We start from the raw sequence: 20,276 nt of genomic DNA, 5'->3' as shown, positions 1-20,276 counted from the left end.
TTGTTGTTGGGGCAGCAGTTGTTGTTGGGGCTGCAGTTGTTGTTGGGGCTGCAGTTGTTGTTGGGGCAGCTGTTGTTGTTGGGGCTGCAGTTGTTGTTGGGGCAGCTGTTGTTGTTGGGGCTGCAGTTGTTGTTGGGGCAGCAGTTGTTGTTGGGGCTGCAGTTGTTGTTGGCGCTGCAGTTGTTGTTGGGGCAGCTGTTGTTGTTGGGGCAGCTGCTGTTGTTGGGGCAGCAGTTGTTGTTGGGGCTGCAGTTGTTGTTGGGGCTGCAGTTGTTGTTGGGGCAGCTGTTGTTGTTGGGGCTGCAGTTGTTGTTGGGGCAGCTGTTGTTGTTGGGGCTGCAGTTGTTGTTGGGGCAGCAGTTGTTGTTGGGGCTGCAGTTGTTGTTGGCGCTGCAGTTGTTGTTGGGGCAGCTGTTGTTGTTGGGGCTGCAGTTGTTGTTGGGGCAGCTGTTGTTGTTGGGGCTGCAGTTGTTGTTGGGGCAGCAGTTGTTGTTGTTGGGGCTGCAGTTGTTGTTGGCGCTGCAGTTGTTGTTGGGGCAGCTGTTGTTGTTGGGGCAGCTGCTGTTGTTGGGGCAGCAGTTGTTGTTGGGGCTGCAGTTGTTGTTGGGGCAGCTGTTGTTGTTGGGGCTGCAGTTGTTGTTGGGGCAGCAGTTGTTGGGGCTGCAGGTGTTGTTGGGGCTGCAGTTGTTGTTGGGGCAGCTGTTGTTGTTGGGGCTGCAGTTGTTGTTGGGGCAGCAGTTGTTGTTGGGGCTGCAGTTGTTGTTGGGGCAGCTGTTGTTGTTGGGGCTGCAGTTGTTGTTGGGGCAGCTGTTGTTGTTGGGGCTGCAGTTGTTGTTGGGGCAGCTGTTGTTGTTGGGGCTGCAGTTGTTGTTGGGGCAGCAGTTGTTGTTGGGGCTGCAGTTGTTGTTGGCGCTGCAGTTGTTGTTGGGGCAGCTGTTGTTGTTGGGGCAGCTGCTGTTGTTGGGGCAGCAGTTGTTGTTGGGGCTGCAGTTGTTGTTGGGGCAGCTGTTGTTGTTGGGGCAGCAGTTGTTGTTGGGGCAGCAGTTGTTGTTGGGGCAGCAGTTGTTGTTGGGGCAGCAGTTGTTGTTGGGGCAGCAGTTGTTGTTGGGGCAGCTGTTGTTGTTGGGGCTACAGTTGTTGTTGGGGCAGCTGTTGTTGTTGGGGCTGCAGTTGTTGTTGGGGCAGCTGTTGTTGTTGGGGCAGCTGTTGTTGTTGGGGCTGCAGTTGTTGTTGGGGCAGCAGTTGTTGGGGCTGCAGTTGTTGTTGGGGCTGCAGTTGTTGTTGGGGCAGCAGTTGTTGTTGGGGCAGCAGTTGTTGTTGGGGCTGCAGTCGTTGTTGGGGCAGCTGCTGTTGTTGGGGCTGCAGTTGTTGTTGGGGCTGCAGTTGTTGTTGGGGCAGCTGTTGTTGTTGGGGCAGCAGTTGTTGTTGGGGCTGCAGTTGTTGTTGGGGCTGCAGTTGTTGTTGGGGCAGCTGTTGTTGTTGGGGCTGCAGTTGTTGTTGGGGCTGCAGTTGTTGTTGGGGCTGCAGTTGTTGTTGGGGCTGCAGTTGTTGTTGGCGCTGCAGTTGTTGTTGGGGCTGCAGTTGTTGTTGGGGCTGCAGTTGTTGTTGGGGCAGCAGTTGTTGTTGGGGCAGCTGTTGTTGTTGGGGCAGCTGCTGTTGTTGGGGCAGCTGCTGTTGTTGGGGCAGCAGTTGTTGTTGGGGCTGCAGTTGTTGTTGGGGCAGCTGTTGTTGTTGGGGCTGCAGTTGTTGTTGGGGCAGCAGTTGTTGGGGCTGCAGTTGTTGTTGGGGCTGCAGTTGTTGTTGGGGCAGCTGTTGTTGTTGGGGCTACAGTTGTTGTTGGGGCAGCTGTTGTTGTTGGGGCTGCAGTTGTTGTTGGGGCAGCAGTTGTTGTTGGGGCTGCAGTTGTTGTTGGCGCTGCAGTTGTTGTTGGGGCAGCTGTTGTTGTTGGGGCAGCTGCTGTTGTTGGGGCAGCAGTTGTTGTTGGGGCTGCAGTTGTTGTTGGGGCAGCTGTTGTTGTTGGGGCTGCAGTTGTTGTTGGGGCAGCAGTTGTTGGGGCTGCAGTTGTTGTTGGGGCTGCAGTTGTTGTTGGGGCTGCAGTTGTTGTTGGGGCAGCAGTTGTTGTTGGGGCTGCAGTTGTTGTTGGGGCAGCTGTTGTTGTTGGGGCTGCAGTTGTTGTTGGGGCAGCAGTTGTTGGGGCTGCAGTTGTTGTTGGGGCTGCAGTTGTTGTTGGGGCAGCAGTTGTTGTTGGGGCAGCAGTTGTTGTTGGGGCTGCAGTCGTTGTTGGGGCAGCAGTTGTTGTTGGGGATGCAGTTGTTGTTGGGGCAGCAGTTGTTGTTGGGGCAGCTGTTGTTGTTGGGGCTGCAGTTGTTGTTGCGGCTGCAGTTGTTGTTGGGGCAGCAGTTGTTGTTGGGGCTGCAGTTGTTGTTGGGGCTGCAGTTGTTGTTGGGGCAGCAGTTGTTGTTGGGGCTGCAGTTGTTGTTGGGGCAGCTGTTGTTGTTGGGGCTGCAGTTGTTGTTGGGGCAGCTGTTGTTGTTGGGGCTGCAGTTGTTGTTGGGGCAGCTGTTGTTGTTGGGGCTGCAGTTGTTGTTGGGGCAGCTGTTGTTGTTGGGGCTGCAGTTGTTGTTGGGGCAGCTGTTGTTGTTGGGGCTGCAGTTGTTGTTGGGGCAGCTGTTGTTGTTGGGGCTGCAGTTGTTGTTGGGGCAGCAGTTGTTGTTGGGGCTGCAGTTGTTGTTGGGGCAGCAGTTGTTGTTGGGGCTGCAGTTGTTGTTGGCGCTGCAGTTGTTGTTGGGGCAGCTGTTGTTGTTGGGGCAGCTGCTGTTGTTGGGGCTGCAGTTGTTGTTGGGGCAGCAGTTGTTGTTGGGGCTGCAGTCGTTGTTGGGGCAGCAGTTGTTGTTGGGGCAGCTGTTGTTGTTGGGGCAGCTGTTGTTGTTGGGGCAGCAGTTGTTGTTGGGGCTGCAGTTGTTGTTGGGGCAGCAGTTGTTGTTGGGGCAGCAGTTGTTGTTGGGCAGCTGTTGTTGTTGGGGCTGCAGTTGTTGTTGGGGCAGCTGTTGTTGTTGGGGCTACAGTTGTTGTTGGGGCAGCAGTTGTTGTTGGGGCTGCAGTCGTTGTTGGGGCAGCAGTCGTTGTTGGGGCAGCTGTTGTTGTTGGGGCAGCAGTTGTTGTTGGGGCTGCAGTTGTTGTTGGGGCAGCAGTTGTTGTTGGGGCAGCAGTTGTTGTTGGGGCAGCTGTTGTTGTTGGGGCTGCAGTTGTTGTTGGGGCAGCTGTTGTTGTTGGGGCTGCAGTTGTTGTTGGGGCTGCAGTTGTTGTTGGGGCAGCTGTTGTTGTTGGGGCTGCAGTTGTTGTTGGGGCTGCAGTTGTTGTTGGGGCTGCAGTTGTTGTTGGGGCAGCAGTTGTTGTTGGCGCTGCAGTTGTTGTTGGGGCTGCAGTTGTTGTTGGGGCTGCAGTTGTTGTTGGGGCAGCAGTTGTTGTTGGGGCAGCTGTTGTTGTTGGGGCAGCTGCTGTTGTTGGGGCAGCTGCTGTTGTTGGGGCAGCAGTTGTTGTTGGGGCAGCAGTTGTTGTTGGGGCAGCTGTTGTTGTTGGGGCTGCAGTTGTTGTTGGGGCAGCAGTTGTTGGGGCTGCAGTTGTTGTTGGGGCTGCAGTTGTTGTTGGGGCAGCTGTTGTTGTTGGGGCTACAGTTGTTGTTGGGGCAGCTGTTGTTGTTGGGGCTGCAGTTGTTGTTGGGGCAGCAGTTGTTGTTGGGGCTGCAGTTGTTGTTGGCGCTGCAGTTGTTGTTGGGGCAGCTGTTGTTGTTGGGGCAGCTGCTGTTGTTGGGGCAGCAGTTGTTGTTGGGGCTGGAGTTGTTGTTGGGGCAGCTGTTGTTGTTGGGGCTGCAGTTGTTGTTGGGGCAGCAGTTGTTGGGGCTGCAGTTGTTGTTGGGGCTGCAGTTGTTGTTGGGGCAGCTGTTGTTGTTGGGGCTGCAGTTGTTGTTGGGGCAGCAGTTGTTGTTGGGGCTGCAGTTGTTGTTGGGGCAGCTGTTGTTGTTGGGGCTGCAGTTGTTGTTGGGGCAGCAGTTGTTGGGGCTGCAGTTGTTGTTGGGGCTGCAGTTGTTGTTGGGGCAGCAGTTGTTGTTGGGGCAGCAGTTGTTGTTGGGGCTGCAGTCGTTGTTGGGGCAGCAGTTGTTGTTGGGGCAGCAGTTGTTGTTGGGGCAGCAGTTGTTGTTGGGGCAGCAGTTGTTGTTGGGGCAGCTGTTGTTGTTGGGGCTGCAGTTGTTGTTGGCGCTGCAGTTGTTGTTGGGGCAGCTGTTGTTGTTGGGGCAGCTGCTGTTGTTGGGGCAGCAGTTGTTGTTGGGGCAGCTGTTGTTGTTGGGGCAGCTGCTGTTGTTGGGGCAGCAGTTGTTGTTGGGGCTGCAGTTGTTGTTGGGGCAGCTGTTGTTGTTGGGGCTGCAGTTGTGGTTGGGGCAGCTGTTGTTGTTGGGGCTACAGTTGTTGTTGGGGCAGCAGTTGTTGTTGGGGCTGCAGTCGTTGTTGGGGCAGCAGTCGTTGTTGGGGCAGCTGTTGTTGTTGGGGCTGCAGTTGTTGTTGGGGCAGCAGTTGTTGTTGGGGCAGCAGTTGTTGTTGGGGCTGCAGTTGTTGTTGGGGCTGCAGTTGTTGTTGGGGCAGCTGTTGTTGTTGGGGCTGCAGTTGTTGTTGGGGCTGCAGTTGTTGTTGGGGCAGCTGTTGTTGTTGGGGCTGCAGTTGTTGTTGGGGCTGCAGTTGTTGTTGGCGCTGCAGTTGTTGTTGGGGCAGCTGTTGTTGTTGGGGCAGCTGCTGTTGTTGGGGCAGCAGTTGTTGTTGGGGCTGGAGTTGTTGTTGGGGCAGCTGTTGTTGTTGGGGCTGCAGTTGTTGTTGGGGCAGCAGTTGTTGGGGCTGCAGTTGTTGTTGGGGCTGCAGTTGTTGTTGGGGCAGCTGTTGTTGTTGGGGCTGCAGTTGTTGTTGGGGCAGCAGTTGTTGTTGGGGCTGCAGTTGTTGTTGGGGCAGCTGTTGTTGTTGGGGCTGCAGTTGTTGTTGGGGCAGCAGTTGTTGGGGCTGCAGTTGTTGTTGTGGCTGCAGTCGTTGTTGGGGCAGCAGTTGTTGTTGGGGCAGCAGTTGTTGTTGGGGCAGCAGTTGTTGTTGGGGCAGCAGTTGTTGTTGGGGCAGCAGTTGTTGTTGGGGCAGCTGTTGTTGTTGGGGCTGCAGTTGTTGTTGGGGCAGCAGTTGTTGGGGCTGCAGTTGTTGTTGGGGCTGCAGTTGTTGTTGGGGCAGCAGTTGTTGTTGGGGCAGCAGTTGTTGTTGGGGCTGCAGTCGTTGTTGGGGCAGCAGTTGTTGTTGGGGCAGCAGTTGTTGTTGGGGCAGCAGTTGTTGTTGGGGCAGCAGTTGTTGTTGGGGCAGCAGTTGTTGTTGGGGCAGCTGTTGTTGTTGGGGCTGCAGTTGTTGTTGGCGCTGCAGTTGTTGTTGGGGCAGCTGTTGTTGTTGGGGCAGCTGCTGTTGTTGGGGCAGCAGTTGTTGTTGGGGCAGCTGTTGTTGTTGGGGCAGCTGCTGTTGTTGGGGCAGCAGTTGTTGTTGGGGCTGCAGTTGTTGTTGGGGCAGCTGTTGTTGTTGGGGCAGCAGTTGTTGTTGGGGCAGCTGTTGTTGTTGGGGCTGCAGTTGTTGTTGGGGCAGCAGTTGTTGTTGGGGCAGCTGTTGTTGTTGGGGCTGCAGTTGTTGTTGGGGCAGCTGTTGTTGTTGGGGCTGCAGTTGTTGTTGGGGCAGCTGTTGTTGTTGGGGCTGCAGTTGTTGTTGGGGCAGCAGTTGTTGTTGGGGCTGCAGTTGTTGTTGGCGCTGCAGTTGTTGTTGGGGCAGCTGTTGTTGTTGGGGCAGCTGCTGTTGTTGGGGCAGCAGTTGTTGTTGGGGCTGCAGTTGTTGTTGGGGCAGCTGTTGTTGTTGGGGCTGCAGTTGTTGTTGGGGCAGCAGTTGTTGGGGCTGCAGTTGTTGTTGGGGCTGCAGTTGTTGTTGGGGCAGCTGTTGTTGTTGGGGCTGCAGTTGTTGTTGGGGCAGCAGTTGTTGTTGGGGCTGCAGTTGTTGTTGGGGCAGCAGTCGTTGTTGGGGCAGCTGTTGTTGTTGGGGCTGCAGTTGTTGTTGGGGCAGCTGTTGTTGTTGGGGCTGCAGTTGTTGTTGGGGCAGCTGTTGTTGTTGGGGCTGCAGTTGTTGTTGGGGCTGCAGTTGTTGTTGGGGCAGCAGTTGTTGTTGGGGCTGCAGTTGTTGTTGGCGCTGCAGTTGTTGTTGGGGCAGCTGTTGTTGTTGGGGCAGCTGCTGTTGTTGGGGCTACAGTTGTTGTTGGGGCAGCTGTTGTTGTTGGGGCAGCAGTTGTTGTTGGGGCTGCAGTTGTTGTTGGGGCAGCAGTTGTTGTTGGGGCAGCAGTTGTTGTTGGGGCAGCTGTTGTTGTTGGGGCTGCAGTTGTTGTTGGGGCAGCTGTTGTTGTTGGGGCTACAGTTGTTGTTGGGGCAGCAGTTGTTGTTGGGGCTGCAGTCGTTGTTGGGGCAGCAGTCGTTGTTGGGGCAGCAGTTGTTGTTGGGGCAGCTGTTGTTGTTGGGGCTGCAGTTGTTGTTGGGGCAGCTGTTGTTGTTGGGGCTACAGTTGTTGTTGGGGCAGCAGTTGTTGTTGGGGCTGCAGTCGTTGTTGGGGCAGCAGTCGTTGTTGGGGCAGCTGTTGTTGTTGGGGCAGCAGTTGTTGTTGGGGCTGCAGTTGTTGTTGGGGCAGCTGTTGTTGTTGGGGCTGCAGTTGTTGTTGGGGCTGCAGTTGTTGTTGGGGCAGCTGTTGTTGTTGGGGCTGCAGTTGTTGTTGGGGCTGCAGTTGTTGTTGGCGCTGCAGTTGTTGTTGGGGCAGCTGTTGTTGTTGGGGCAGCTGCTGTTGTTGGGGCAGCAGTTGTTGTTGGGGCTGGAGTTGTTGTTGGGGCAGCTGTTGTTGTTGGGGCTGCAGTTGTTGTTGGGGCAGCAGTTGTTGGGGCTGCAGTTGTTGTTGGGGCTGCAGTTGTTGTTGGGGCAGCTGTTGTTGTTGGGGCTGCAGTTGTTGTTGGGGCAGCAGTTGTTGTTGGGGCTGCAGTTGTTGTTGGGGCAGCTGTTGTTGTTGGGGCTGCAGTTGTTGTTGGGGCAGCAGTTGTTGGGGCTGCAGTTGTTGTTGTGGCTGCAGTCGTTGTTGGGGCAGCAGTTGTTGTTGGGGCAGCAGTTGTTGTTGGGGCAGCAGTTGTTGTTGGGGCAGCAGTTGTTGTTGGGGCAGCAGTTGTTGTTGGGGCAGCTGTTGTTGTTGGGGCTGCAGTTGTTGTTGGGGCAGCAGTTGTTGGGGCTGCAGTTGTTGTTGGGGCTGCAGTTGTTGTTGGGGCAGCAGTTGTTGTTGGGGCAGCAGTTGTTGTTGGGGCTGCAGTCGTTGTTGGGGCAGCAGTTGTTGTTGGGGCAGCAGTTGTTGTTGGGGCAGCAGTTGTTGTTGGGGCAGCAGTTGTTGTTGGGGCAGCAGTTGTTGTTGGGGCAGCTGTTGTTGTTGGGGCTGCAGTTGTTGTTGGCGCTGCAGTTGTTGTTGGGGCAGCTGTTGTTGTTGGGGCAGCTGCTGTTGTTGGGGCAGCAGTTGTTGTTGGGGCAGCTGTTGTTGTTGGGGCAGCTGCTGTTGTTGGGGCAGCAGTTGTTGTTGGGGCTGCAGTTGTTGTTGGGGCAGCTGTTGTTGTTGGGGCAGCAGTTGTTGTTGGGGCAGCTGTTGTTGTTGGGGCTGCAGTTGTTGTTGGGGCAGCAGTTGTTGTTGGGGCAGCTGTTGTTGTTGGGGCTGCAGTTGTTGTTGGGGCAGCTGTTGTTGTTGGGGCTGCAGTTGTTGTTGGGGCAGCTGTTGTTGTTGGGGCTGCAGTTGTTGTTGGGGCAGCAGTTGTTGTTGGGGCTGCAGTTGTTGTTGGCGCTGCAGTTGTTGTTGGGGCAGCTGTTGTTGTTGGGGCAGCTGCTGTTGTTGGGGCAGCATTTGTTGTTGGGGCTGCAGTTGTTGTTGGGGCAGCTGTTGTTGTTGGGGCTGCAGTTGTTGTTGGGGCAGCAGTTGTTGGGGCTGCAGTTGTTGTTGGGGCTGCAGTTGTTGTTGGGGCAGCTGTTGTTGTTGGGGCTGCAGTTGTTGTTGGGGCAGCAGTTGTTGTTGGGGCTGCAGTTGTTGTTGGGGCAGCAGTCGTTGTTGGGGCAGCTGTTGTTGTTGGGGCTGCAGTTGTTGTTGGGGCAGCTGTTGTTGTTGGGGCTGCAGTTGTTGTTGGGGCAGCTGTTGTTGTTGGGGCTGCAGTTGTTGTTGGGGCTGCAGTTGTTGTTGGGGCAGCAGTTGTTGTTGGGGCTGCAGTTGTTGTTGGCGCTGCAGTTGTTGTTGGGGCAGCTGTTGTTGTTGGGGCAGCTGCTGTTGTTGGGGCTACAGTTGTTGTTGGGGCAGCTGTTGTTGTTGGGGCAGCAGTTGTTGTTGGGGCTGCAGTTGTTGTTGGGGCAGCAGTTGTTGTTGGGGCAGCAGTTGTTGTTGGGGCAGCTGTTGTTGTTGGGGCTGCAGTTGTTGTTGGGGCAGCTGTTGTTGTTGGGGCTACAGTTGTTGTTGGGGCAGCAGTTGTTGTTGGGGCTGCAGTCGTTGTTGGGGCAGCAGTCGTTGTTGGGGCAGCAGTTGTTGTTGGGGCAGCTGTTGTTGTTGGGGCTGCAGTTGTTGTTGGGGCAGCTGTTGTTGTTGGGGCTACAGTTGTTGTTGGGGCAGCAGTTGTTGTTGGGGCTGCAGTCGTTGTTGGGGCAGCAGTCGTTGTTGGGGCAGCTGTTGTTGTTGGGGCAGCAGTTGTTGTTGGGGCTGCAGTTGTTGTTGGGGCAGCAGTTGTTGTTGGGGCAGCAGTTGTTGTTGGGGCTGCAGTTGTTGTTGGGGCTGCAGTTGTTGTTGGGGCAGCTGTTGTTGTTGGGGCTGCAGTTGTTGTTGGGGCTGCAGTTGTTGTTGGGGCAGCTGTTGTTGTTGGGGCTGCAGTTGTTGTTGGGGCTGCAGTTGTTGTTGGCGCTGCAGTTGTTGTTGGGGCAGCTGTTGTTGTTGGGGCAGCTGCTGTTGTTGGGGCTGCAGTTGTTGTTGGGGCTGCAGTTGTTGTTGGGGCAGCTGTTGTTATTGGGGCTGCAGTTGTTGTTGGGGCTGCAGTTGTTGTTGGCGCTGCAGTTGTTGTTGGGGCAGCTGTTGTTGTTGGGGCAGCTGCTGTTGTTGGGGCAGCAGTTGTTGTTGGGGCTGGAGTTGTTGTTGGGGCAGCTGTTGTTGTTGGGGCTGCAGTTGTTGTTGGGGCAGCAGTTGTTGGGGCTGCAGTTGTTGTTGGGGCTGCAGTTGTTGTTGGGGCAGCTGTTGTTGTTGGGGCTGCAGTTGTTGTTGGGGCAGCAGTTGTTGTTGGGGCTGCAGTTGTTGTTGGGGCAGCTGTTGTTGTTGGGGCAGCAGTTGTTGTTGGGGCAGCTGTTGTTGTTGGGGCAGCAGTTGTTGTTGGGGCAGCAGTTGTTGTTGGGGCTGTAGTTGTTGTTGGGGCTGCAGTTGTTGTTGGGGCAGCTGTTGTTGTTGGGGATGCAGTTGTTGTTGGGGCAGCAGTTGTTGTTGGGGCAGCTGTTGTTGTTGGGGCTGCAGTTGTTGTTGGGGCAGCAGTTGTTGTTGGGGCTGCAGTTGTTGTTGGGGCAGCTGTTGTTGTTGGGGCTGCAGTTGTTGTTGGGGCAGCTGTTGTTGTTGGGGCTGCAGTTGTTGTTGGGGCAGCAGTTGTTGTTGGGGCTGCAGTTGTTGTTGGCGCTGCAGTTGTTGTTGGGGCAGCTGTTGTTGTTGGGGCAGCTGCTGTTGTTGGGGCAGCAGTTGTTGTTGGGGCTGCAGTTGTTGTTGGGGCAGCTGTTGTTGTTGGGGCTGCAGTTGTTGTTGGGGCAGCTGTTGTTGTTGGGGCTGCAGTTGTTGTTGGGGCAGCAGTTGTTGTTGGGGCTGCAGTTGTTGTTGGCGCTGCAGTTGTTGTTGGGGCAGCTGTTGTTGTTGGGGCTGCAGTTGTTGTTGGGGCAGCTGTTGTTGTTGGGGCTGCAGTTGTTGTTGGGGCTGCAGTTGTTGTTGGGGCAGCTGTTGTTGTTGGGGCTGCAGTTGTTGTTGGGGCAGCAGTTGTTGGGGCTGCAGTTGTTGTTGGGGCTGCAGTTGTTGTTGGGGCAGCAGTTGTTGTTGGGGCAGCAGTTGTTGTTGGGGCTGCAGTTGTTGTTGGGGCAGCAGTTGTTGTTGGGGCTGCAGTTGTTGTTGGGGCAGCAGTTGTTGTTGGGGCTGCAGTTGTTGTTGGCGCTGCAGTTGTTGTTGGGGCAGCTGTTGTTGTTGGGGCAGCTGCTGTTGTTGGGGCAGCTGTTGTTGTTGGGGCTGCAGTTGTTGATGGGGCAGGAGTTGTTGTTGGGGCAGCAGTTGTTGTTGGGGCTGCAGTTGTTGTTGGGGCAGCAGTTGTTGTTGGGGCTGCAGTTGTTGTTGGGGCAGCTGTTGTTGTTGGGGCTGCAGTTGTTGTTGGGGCAGCAGTTGTTGGGGCTGCAGTTGTTGTTGGGGCTGCAGTTGTTGTTGGGGCAGCTGTTGTTGTTGGGGCTGCAGTTGTTGTTGGGGCAGCAGTTGTTGTTGGGGCTGCAGTTGTTGTTGGGGCAGCAGTTGTTGTTGGGGCTGCAGTTGTTGTTGGGGCTGCAGTTGTTGTTGGGGCAGCAGTTGTTGTTGGGGCTGCAGTTGTTGTTGGGGCAGCTGTTGTTGTTGGGGCTGCAGTTGTTGTTGGGGCAGCTGTTGTTGTTGGGGCTGCAGTTGTTGTTGGGGCAGCTGTTGTTGTTGGGGCTGCAGTTGTTGTTGGGGCAGCTGTTGTTGTTGGGGCTGCAGTTGTTGTTGGGGCAGCAGTTGTTGTTGGGGCTGCAGTTGTTGTTGGGGCAGCAGTTGTTGTTGGGGCTGCAGTTGTTGTTGGCGCTGCAGTTGTTGTTGGGGCAGCTGTTGTTGTTGGGGCAGCTGCTGTTGTTGGGGCAGCAGTTGTTGTTGGGGCAGCAGTTGTTGTTGGGGCTGCAGTTGTTGTTGGGGCAGCAGTTGTTGTTGGGGCAGCAGTTGTTGTTGGGGCTGCAGTTGTTGTTGGGGCAGCTGTTGTTGTTGGGGCTACAGTTGTAGTTGGGGCAGCAGTTGTTGTTGGGGCAGCAGTTGTTGTTGGGGCAGCAGTTGTTGTTGGGGCAGCAGTTGTTGTTGGGGCAGCTGTTGTTGTTGGGGCTACAGTTGTTGTTGGGGCAGCAGTTGTTGTTGGGGCTGCAGTCGTTGTTGGGGCAGCAGTTGTTGTTGGGGCAGCTGTTGTTGTTGGGGCTGCAGTTGTTGTTGGGGCTGCAGTTGTTGTTGGGGCAGCAGTTGTTGTTGGGGCTGCAGTTGTTGTTGGGGCTACAGTTGTTGTTGGGGCAGCTGTTGTTGTTGGGGCTGCAGTTGTTGTTGGGGCAGCAGTTGTTGTTGGGGCTGCAGTTGTTGTTGGGGCAGCTGTTGTTGTTGGGGCTGCAGTTGTTGTTGGGGCAGCTGTTGTTGTTGGGGCTGCAGTTGTTGTTGGGGCAGCTGTTGTTGTTGGGGCTGCAGTCGTTGTTGGGGCAGCAGTCATTGTTGGGGCAGCTGTTGTTGTTGGGGCTGCAGTTGTTGTTGGGGCAGCTGTTGTTGTTGGGGCTGCAGTTGTTGTTGGGGCTGCAGTTGTTGTTGGGGCAGCAGTTGTTGTTGGGGCTGCAGTTGTTGTTGGGGCAGCAGTTGTTGTTGGGGCAGCAGTTGTTGTTGGGGCAGCAGTTGTTGTTGGGGCAGCAGTTGTTGTTGGGGCAGCTGTTGTTGTTGGGGCTACAGTTGTTGTTGGGGCAGCTGTTGTTGTTGGGGCTGCAGTTGTTGTTGGCGCTGCAGTTGTTGTTGGGGCAGCTGTTGTTGTTGGGGCAGCTGCTGTTGTTGGGGCAGCAGTTGTTGTTGGGGCTGCAGTTGTTGTTGGGGCAGCTGTTGTTGTTGGGGCTGCAGTTGTTGTTGGGGCAGCAGTTGTTGGGGCTGCAGTTGTTGTTGGGGCTGCAGTTGTTGTTGGGGCAGCTGTTGTTGTTGGGGCTGCAGTTGTTGTTGGGGCAGCAGTTGTTGTTGGGGCTGCAGTTGTTGTTGGGGCAGCTGTTGTTGTTGGGGCTGCAGTTGTTGTTGGGGCAGCAGTTGTTGGGGCTGCAGTTGTTGTTGGGGCTGCAGTTGTTGTTGGGGCAGCTGTTGTTGTTGGGGCTGCAGTTGTTGTTGGGGCAGCAGTTGTTGTTGGGGCTGCAGTTGTTGTTGGGGCAGCAGTTGTTGTTGGGGCAGCAGTTGTTGTTGGGGCTGCAGTTGTTGTTGGGGCAGCAGTTGTTGTTGGGGCTGCAGTTGTTGTTGGGGCTGCAGTTGTTGTTGGGGCTGCTGTTGTTGTTGGGGCTGCAGTTGTTGTTGGGGCAGCAGTTGTTGTTGGGGCTGCAGTTGTTGTTGGGGCTACAGTTGTTGTTGGGGCAGCAGTTGTTGTTGGGGCAGCAGTTGTTGTTGGGGCTGCAGTTGTTGTTGGGGCAGCAGTTGTTGTTGGGGCTGCAGTTGTTGTTGGGGCTGCAGTTGTTGTTGGGGCTGCAGTTGTTGTTGGGGCAGCAGTTGTTGTTGGGGCTGCAGTTGTTGTTGGGGCAGCAGTTGTTGTTGGGGCTGCAGTTGTTGTTGGGGCAGCTGTTGTTGTTGGGGCTGCAGTTGTTGTTGGGGCTGCAGTTGTTGTTGGGGCAGCTGTTGTTGTTGGGGCAGCAGTTGTTGTTGGGGCAGCAGTTGTTGTTGGGGCTGCAGTTGTTGTTGGGGCAGCAGTTGTTGTTGGGGCAGCAGTTGTTGTTGGGGCTGCTGTTGTTTTTGGGGCTGTAGTTGTTGTTGGGGCTGCAGTTGTTGTTGGGGCAGCTGTTGTTGTTGGGGCTGCAGTTGTTGTTGGGGCAGCAGTTGTTGTTGGGGCTGCAGTTGTTGTTGGGGCTGTAGTTGTTGTTGGGGCTGCAGTTGTTGTTGGGGCAGCTGTTGTTGTTGGGGCTGCAGTTGTTGTTGGGGCAGCAGTTGTTGTTGGGGCTGCAGTTGTTGTTGGGGCAGCAGTTGTTGTTGGGGCAGCAGTTGTTGTTGGGGCTGCAGTCGTTGTTGGGGCAGCAGTTGTTGTTGGGGCAGCAGTTGTTGTTGGGGCAGCAGTTGTTGTTGGGGCTGCAGTTGTTGTTGGGGCAGCAGTTGTTGTTGGGGCAGCAGTTGTTGTTGGGGCTGCTGTTGTTGTTGGGGAAGCAGTTGTTGTTGGGGCTGCAGTTGTTGTTGGGGCAGCAGTTGTTGTTGGGGCTGCAGTCGTTGTTGGGGCAGCAGTCGTTGTTGGGGCAGCAGTTGTTGTTGGGGCAGCTGTTGTTGTTGGGGCTGCAGTTGTTGTTGGGGCTGCAGTTGTTGTTGGGGCAGCTGTTGTTGTTGGGGCAGCAGTTGTTGTTGGGGCTGCTGTTGTTGTTGGGGCTGTAGTTGTTGTTGGGGCTGCAGTTGTTGTTGGGGCAGCTGTTGTTGTTGGGGCTGCAGTTGTTGTTGGGGCAGCAGTTGTTGTTGGGGCTGCAGTTGTTGTTGGGGCAGCAGTTGTTGTTGGGGCAGCAGTTGTTGTTGGGGCTGCAGTCGTTGTTGGGGCAGCAGTTGTTGTTGGGGCAGCAGTTGTTGTTGGGGCAGCAGTTGTTGTTGGGGCTGCAGTTGTTGTTGGGGCAGCAGTTGTTGTTGGGGCAGCAGTTGTTGTTGGGGCTGCTGTTGTTGTTGGGGAAGCAGTTGTTGTTGGGGCTGCTGTTGTTGTTGGGGAAGCAGTTGTTGTTGGGGCTGCAGTTGTTGTTGGGGCAGCAGTTGTTGTTGGGGCTGCAGTCGTTGTTGGGGCAGCAGTTGTTGTTGGGGCAGCTGTTGTTGTTGGGGCTGCAGTTGTTGTTGGGGCTGCAGTTGTTGTTGGGGCAGCTGTTGTTGTTGGGGCAGCAGTTGTTGTTGGGGCAGCAGTTGTTGTTGGGGCAGCTGTTGTTGTTGGGGCTGCAGTTGTTGTTGGGGCTGCAGTTGTTGTTGGGGCAGCTGTTGTTGTTGGGGCTGCAGTTGTTGTTGGGGCTGCAGTTGTTGATGGGGCAGCAGTTGTTGTTGGGGCTGCAGTTGTTGTTGGGGCAGCAGTTGTTGTTGGGGCAGCTGTTGTTGTTGGGGCAGCTGTTGTTGTTGGGGCTGCAGTTGTTGTTGGGGCAGCTGTTGTTGTTGGGGCAGCAGTTGTTGTTGGGGCAGCAGTTGTTGTTGGGGCTGCAGTTGTTGTTGGGGCTGCAGTTGTTGTTGGGGCTGCAGTTGTTGTTGGGGCTGCAGTTGTTGTTGGCGCTGCAGTTGTTGTTGGGGCTGCAGTTGTTGTTGGGGCAGCTGTTGTTGTTGGGGCAGCTGCTGTTGTTGGGGCAGCAGTTGTTGTTGGGGCTGCAGTTGTTGTTGGGGCAGCTGTTGTTGTTGGGGCTGCAGTTGTTGTTGGGGCTGCAGTTGTTGTTGGGGCAGCAGTTGTTGTTGGGGCTGCTGTTGTTGTTGGGGCTGTAGTTGTTGTTGGGGCTGCAGTTGTTGTTGGGGCAGCTGTTGTTGTTGGGGCTGCAGTTGTTGTTGGGGCAGCAGTTGTTGTTGGGGCTGCAGTTGTTGTTGGGGCAGCAGTTGTTGTTGGGGCAGCAGTTGTTGTTGGGGCTGCAGTCGTTGTTGGGGCAGCAGTCGTTGTTGGGGCAGCAGTTGTTGTTGGGGCAGCAGTTGTTGTTGGGGCAGCAGTTGTTGTTGGGGCTGCAGTTGTTGTTGGGGCAGCAGTTGTTGTTGGGGCAGCAGTTGTTGTTGGGGCTGCTGTTGTTGTTGGGGAAGCAGTTGTTGTTGGGGCTGCAGTTGTTGTTGGGGCAGCAGTTGTTGTTGGGGCTGCAGTCGTTGTTGGGGCAGCAGTTGTTGTTGGGGCAGCTGTTGTTGTTGGGGCTGCAGTTGTTGTTGGGGCTGCAGTTGTTGTTGGGGCAGCTGTTGTTGTTGGGGCAGCAGTTGTTGTTGGGGCAGCTGTTGTTGTTGGGGCTGCAGTTGTTGTTGGGGCTGCAGTTGTTGTTGGGGCAGCTGTTGTTGTTGGGGCTGCAGTTGTTGTTGGGGCTGCAGTTGTTGATGGGGCAGCAGTTGTTGTTGGGGCTGCAGTTGTTGTTGGGGCAGCAGTTGTTGTTGGGGCAGCTGTTGTTGTTGGGGCAGCAGTTGTTGTTGGGGCAGCAGTTGTTGGGGCTGCAGTTGTTGTTGGGGCTGCAGTTGTTGTTGGGGCAGCTGTTGTTGTTGGGGCTGCAGTTGTTGTTGGGGCAGCAGTTGTTGGGGCTGCAGTTGTTGTTGGGGCAGCTGTTGTTGTTGGGGCTGCAGTTGTTGTTGGGGCAGCTGTTGTTGTTGGGGCAGCAGTTGTTGTTGGGGCTGCAGTTGTTGTTGGGGCAGCAGTTGTTGTTGGGGCAGCAGTTGTTGTTGGGGCAGCAGTTGTTGTTGGGGCAGCAGTTGTTGTTGGGGCAGCAGTTGTTGTTGGGGCTGCAGTTGTTGTTGGGGCAGCAGTTGTTGTTGGGGCAGCTGTTGTTGTTGGGGCTGCAGTTGTTGTTGGGGCAGCTGTTGTTGTTGGGGCAGCTGTTGTTGTTGGGGCTGCAGTTGTTGTTGGGGCAGCTGTTGTTGTTGGGGCTGCAGTTGTTGTTGGGGCAGCAGTTGTTGTTGGGGCTGCAGTTGTTGTTGGCGCTGCAGTTGTTGTTGGGGCAGCTGTTGTTGTTGGGGCAGCTGCTGTTGTTGGGGCAGCAGTTGTTGTTGGGGCTGCAGTTGTTGTTGGGGCAGCTGTTGTTGTTGGGGCTGCAGTTGTTGTTGGGGCAGCTGTTGTTGTTGGGGCTGCAGTTGTTGTTGGGGCAGCAGTTGTTGTTGGGGCTGCAGTTGTTGTTGGTGCTGCAGTTGTTGTTGGGGCAGCTGTTGTTGTTGGGGCTGCAGTTGTTGTTGGGGCAGCTGTTGTTGTTGGGGCTGCAGTTGTTGTTGGGGCAGCAGTTGTTGTTGGGGCTGCAGTTGTTGTTGGCGCTGCAGTTGTTGTTGGGGCAGCTGTTGTTGTTGGGGCAGCTGCTGTTGTTGGGGCAGCAGTTGTTGTTGGGGCTGCAGTTGTTGTTGGGGCAGCTGTTGTTGTTGGGGCTGCAGTTGTTGTTGGGGCAGCAGTTGTTGGGGCTGCAGTTGTTGTTGGGGCTGCAGTTGTTGTTGGGGCAGCTGTTGTTGTTGGGGCTGCAGTTGTTGTTGGGGCAGCAGTTGTTGTTGGGGCTGCAGTTGTTGTTGGGGCAGCTGTTGTTGTTGGGGCTGCAGTTGTTGCTGGGGCAGCTGTTGGGGCTGCAGTTGTTGTTGGGGCAGCTGTTGTTGTTGGGGCTGCAGTTGTTGTTGGGGCAGCAGTTGTTGTTGGGGCTGCAGTTGTTGTTGGCGCTGCAGTTGTTGTTGGGGCAGCTGTTGTTGTTGGGGCAGCTGCTGTTGTTGGGGCAGCAGTTGTTGTTGGGGCTGCAGTTGTTGTTGGGGCAGCTGTTGTTGTTGGGGCTGCAGTTGTTGTTGGGGCAGCTGTTGTTGTTGGGGCTGCAGTTGTTGTTGGGGCAGCAGTTGTTGTTGGGGCTGCAGTTGTTGTTGGCGCTGCAGTTGTTGTTGGGGCAGCTGTTGTTGTTGGGGCAGCAGTTGTTGTTGGGGCTGCAGTTGTTGTTGGGGCAGCTGTTGTTGTTGGGGCTGCAGTTGTTGGGGCAGCAGTTGTTGGGGCTGCAGTTGTTGTTGGGGCTGCAGTTGTTGTTGGGGCAGCTGTTGTTGTTGGGGCTGCAGTTGTTGTTGGGGCAGCAGTTGTTGTTGGGGCTGCAGTTGTTGTTGGGGCAGCTGTTGTTGTTGGGGCTGCAGTTGTTGTTGGGGCAACTGTTGTTGTTGGGGCTGCAGTTGTTGTTGGGGCAGCAGTTGTTGTTGGGGCAGCAGTTGTTGTTGGGGAAGCAGTTGTTGTTGGGGCAGCAGTTGTTGTTGGGGATGCAGTTGTTGTTGGGGCAGCTGTTGTTGTTGGGGCAGCTGTTGTTGTTGGGGCAGCAGTTGTTGTTGGTGCTGCAGTTGTTGGGGCAGCTGTTGTTGTTGGGGCTGCAGTTGTTGTTGGGGCAGCAGTTGTTGTTGGGGCAGCAGTTGTTGTTGGGGAAGCAGTTGTTGTTGGGGCAGCAGTTGTTGTTGGGGAAGCAGTTGTTGTTGGGGCTACAGTGGTTGTTGGGGCAGCAGTTGTTGTTGGGGCTGCAGTTGTTGTTGGGGCAGCTGTTGTTGTTGGGGCAGCAGTTGTTGTTGGGGCAGCAGTTGTTGTTGGGGCAGCAGTTGTTGTTGGGGCAGCAGTTGTTGTTGGGGCTGCAGTTGTTGTTGGGGCAGCTGTTGTTGTTTGGGCAGCTGTTGTTGTTGGGGCAGCTGTTGTTGTTGGGGCTGCAGTTGTTGTTGGGGCTGTAGTTGTTGTTGGGGCTGCAGTTGTTGTTGGGGCAGCTATTGTTGTTCCATAGCTGTTAGGTCTGCATCCTCTTTCTCCCTCCTCCACACTGCATGATTCAAGTGGACCACAACCATGGGAACGGCAAGTCATGGAGCCATCACTGCAGCTACATCGTCTCCCACAGTCGTTGTCTAGTATTACAGTTTCTCCAGAGCGGTAGTAGCAACCCTCAAAGCTGCAGCCACACTCAGCATGAGGGATGCAGACCCCACCACTAAGTATGTAGCCTGAATTGCAGATGCAGCTCTCCTGGACAGGAAGAGGGCAGTCGACGGTAGAATTGGGGCTGACACAGGTAGCTGGACATGATGTGCCTCGCTGCTCAAAGTGGCTGTTTGCTGGGCATTGGATTTCTAGACAAAAGAAAACAAGATGTATCTTGACATCATGACAGCCCAAGGATTATATGAAATAATGTTTTTGACTGACAGACATACCACAGAAGCCTTGCCTCCTCCAGCTTGGCAGCTGTACACCATTCTGTTGACACCGACTTGCATACACATATAGGGCTTGGCACAGAATGGTTTGATTTCCTTCTCCTACACACATATCATACACACAGCTTTGCAAAAAGGTCTGTGGGGGAAGTTGTTGATGACAAGCGGCAAAAGGTCCAGAAGTGCTCTGGAGGATACCACAATGAGCAGTATTGCTGTATAAAGCTGCCTGAGCCTTCGTACAGGCAGCACAGCTCAGACCTCCACACTGTGCATCACAACCAGGCTCATTGTCTCCCAATGCTTTCCAGCTGTTGGCAAAATCCACATCAGAGCTGACAACTTTTCCTTGGCGGGTTTGAAAGTCATCCGTGAGGTCATTGTTGAAGTTTCCACACAGGCCACATGTTGCATTCTGGTAAGTGTAGGGCACCCTGATCCGAACATAATGATTTGTGTCATAAGACACCTCCAAACCAAAGTCAGTACTGACGATCACAGAAAAACCTGACTCGTAAACCTGGACCGTGCCATTGTTGAGAGAGCATGGAGTGTGTGCGAAGATGCCATTAACCTGTAAACACACCAACAAGCAAAGACATAGTTGTAAAAATATGAACAAAACTAAAATATCACAGCAAGTGGAGACTTATTTCTTAATACCAACCTTAATTGCACCACGACGTCCCTTGACAAGCTCAATGGTTTCATTATAGACAAACACTTTGACCAGTCGTGTCCAGGAAACACGAGTGTTGCCCAGATGCTCGTTCTTGCCCTCTACTCTATAGTAGGGCAACCCACGACCACATTGTTCAGAGAGAACATAAGTGCAGGTGCCTTGGAAATGAAACACTTTGTTATCGAAGGTATAGTAATGTGGATCACCACTGATGGTGCAGGTGCCTCTCCGCACCGTCTGGCAGCTGAACTGAAAGGCAGTAGGTTGGCAGATTTGGGAAAAGGAGCAGCGTTGGTTGTGACACTGCAGGCCTGCTGAGGTGCAGGTGCACTTCTGTGCACAGGTACTGTCACTCCAGAATGTGTCACCAAGCTGCACGGATTCACCTTCAGAAGAAAGAAAGGAAAAGTTCACTTCACGGAATAGAGTGAAACGAGTCGACACTATTACTTTTACATTATCAGACATTTGACTTTAATTCTTTGTGGACAATGTTGCCTTTGTTTTCATAATAAACAGTAGAACGGTGACAAAAATTAGGGGATAAAGAAGAGGATGCCTTGCAAGAAAAGTCGCCAGCCGCCTTCAACTTGAGACATTACATTGTTGTGGTCAGCGCTTGCCTTTTGAGAACTACTTTGGCATGAAATGAAAAAACTTAACTTGCAATTAAATTATATGTCACCATATTGTAATGTAATAGCAGTATGTACATTATACTCAGCTGTCTGCAGCAAAATATACATTGTTTATTTCGTTCAACAAACACTTAATACATATCTCCGTGGAGTGGTGAACACATATCCACATTACTGTAAAGAACTATATGGTGACCACCCTCTGGTTCTGATCTTACCATTGTAAGTACAGCCTTCTGATCCATGGTCTGTCCGGAAAGCCCAGCGACCGGGCACATTGACATTGCTGCTCAGGCGGAAATTTGAGTTACTGCCTGATGCATTGTTAGAGAATGATCCAGGGATGGTGAAATGGTGAGTGGAGCTCACTGTGTCATATCCAGCCTGGAAATACATGTCGCATCAATACAAGTAGTTTTATTTTTTGTTTTTGCACATCTGCATTCAGGTTTAAGTAAGTCATGGCCACTTTTACATTGTAAGTCACATATCATTGTAATGCCTCTAACCTGTATATTTCGGTTTGTTGAGGCTATTATCCCATAATTCATCAGCACAAATGTGTACTGGCCACCAGAGATCAAGACTGCTTGAACTGTTGTTTGCTGAAAAAAAATTACTTGTGGTTATTATCGTAAATATATGTTGTAATAGGTCAAATACACGTCATGTGTTTCCTCATTTAGAACAAGATAACTTACTGTTCCAGTGGTGGGATAGTAGGCCACCTCATACCATGTTGCAACAAAGACCCAGTTGGCATTGAAACTCAATCCTGGGAAGTAACGATTAATGTCTTGCGTAGCTTGGTGGAGGATGCTGCCACTGGTGTATTGGTTGTAGTAGACCTGACCATTCGCTCTGTTGTCTAAATCTGTCCAGAGTGGAGCAATGACGTCCCTGGATCCATGCAGTGGAAACCTTTGAGGGGTGTAACTTCCCCAACGTGAGTTAAAGGTCAGATGTCCATTGTGGTTCACCTGGAAACAAGTCAACCAGTTCTTACTAACAAAGAATTAGTAACAATATATGTTTCAGTTGAAGTCA

The 20,276-nt window shown here is 54.2% G+C and overlaps 1 protein-coding gene across 1 annotated transcript in view; it reads right to left on the bottom strand.

Moving 5' to 3' along the window:
* Positions 1–19,625, bottom strand: part of LOC306794520 (alpha-tectorin-like) — a gene marked incomplete at its 5' end in the record, with an annotated part of 92,215 nt that extends 72,590 nt beyond the window's left edge. Inside the window, 2 exon segments of the mRNA XM_079292627.1 lie at positions 18,798–18,977; positions 19,448–19,625. Of these exon segments, the coding sequence (XP_079148753.1) occupies positions 18,798–18,977; positions 19,448–19,625 (358 nt within the window).
* Between the last annotated feature and the right edge of the window lie 651 nt (positions 19,626–20,276).

The sequence above is a fragment of the Melanostigma gelatinosum genome, assembly GCF_949748355.1.
Source record: "Melanostigma gelatinosum genome assembly, chromosome: 21".
Classification (NCBI taxonomy): domain Eukaryota; kingdom Metazoa; phylum Chordata; class Actinopteri; order Perciformes; family Zoarcidae; genus Melanostigma; species Melanostigma gelatinosum.
The sequence above is the reverse complement of the archived record's forward strand: the minus strand, read 5'-3'. Positions and strand labels throughout refer to the sequence as shown.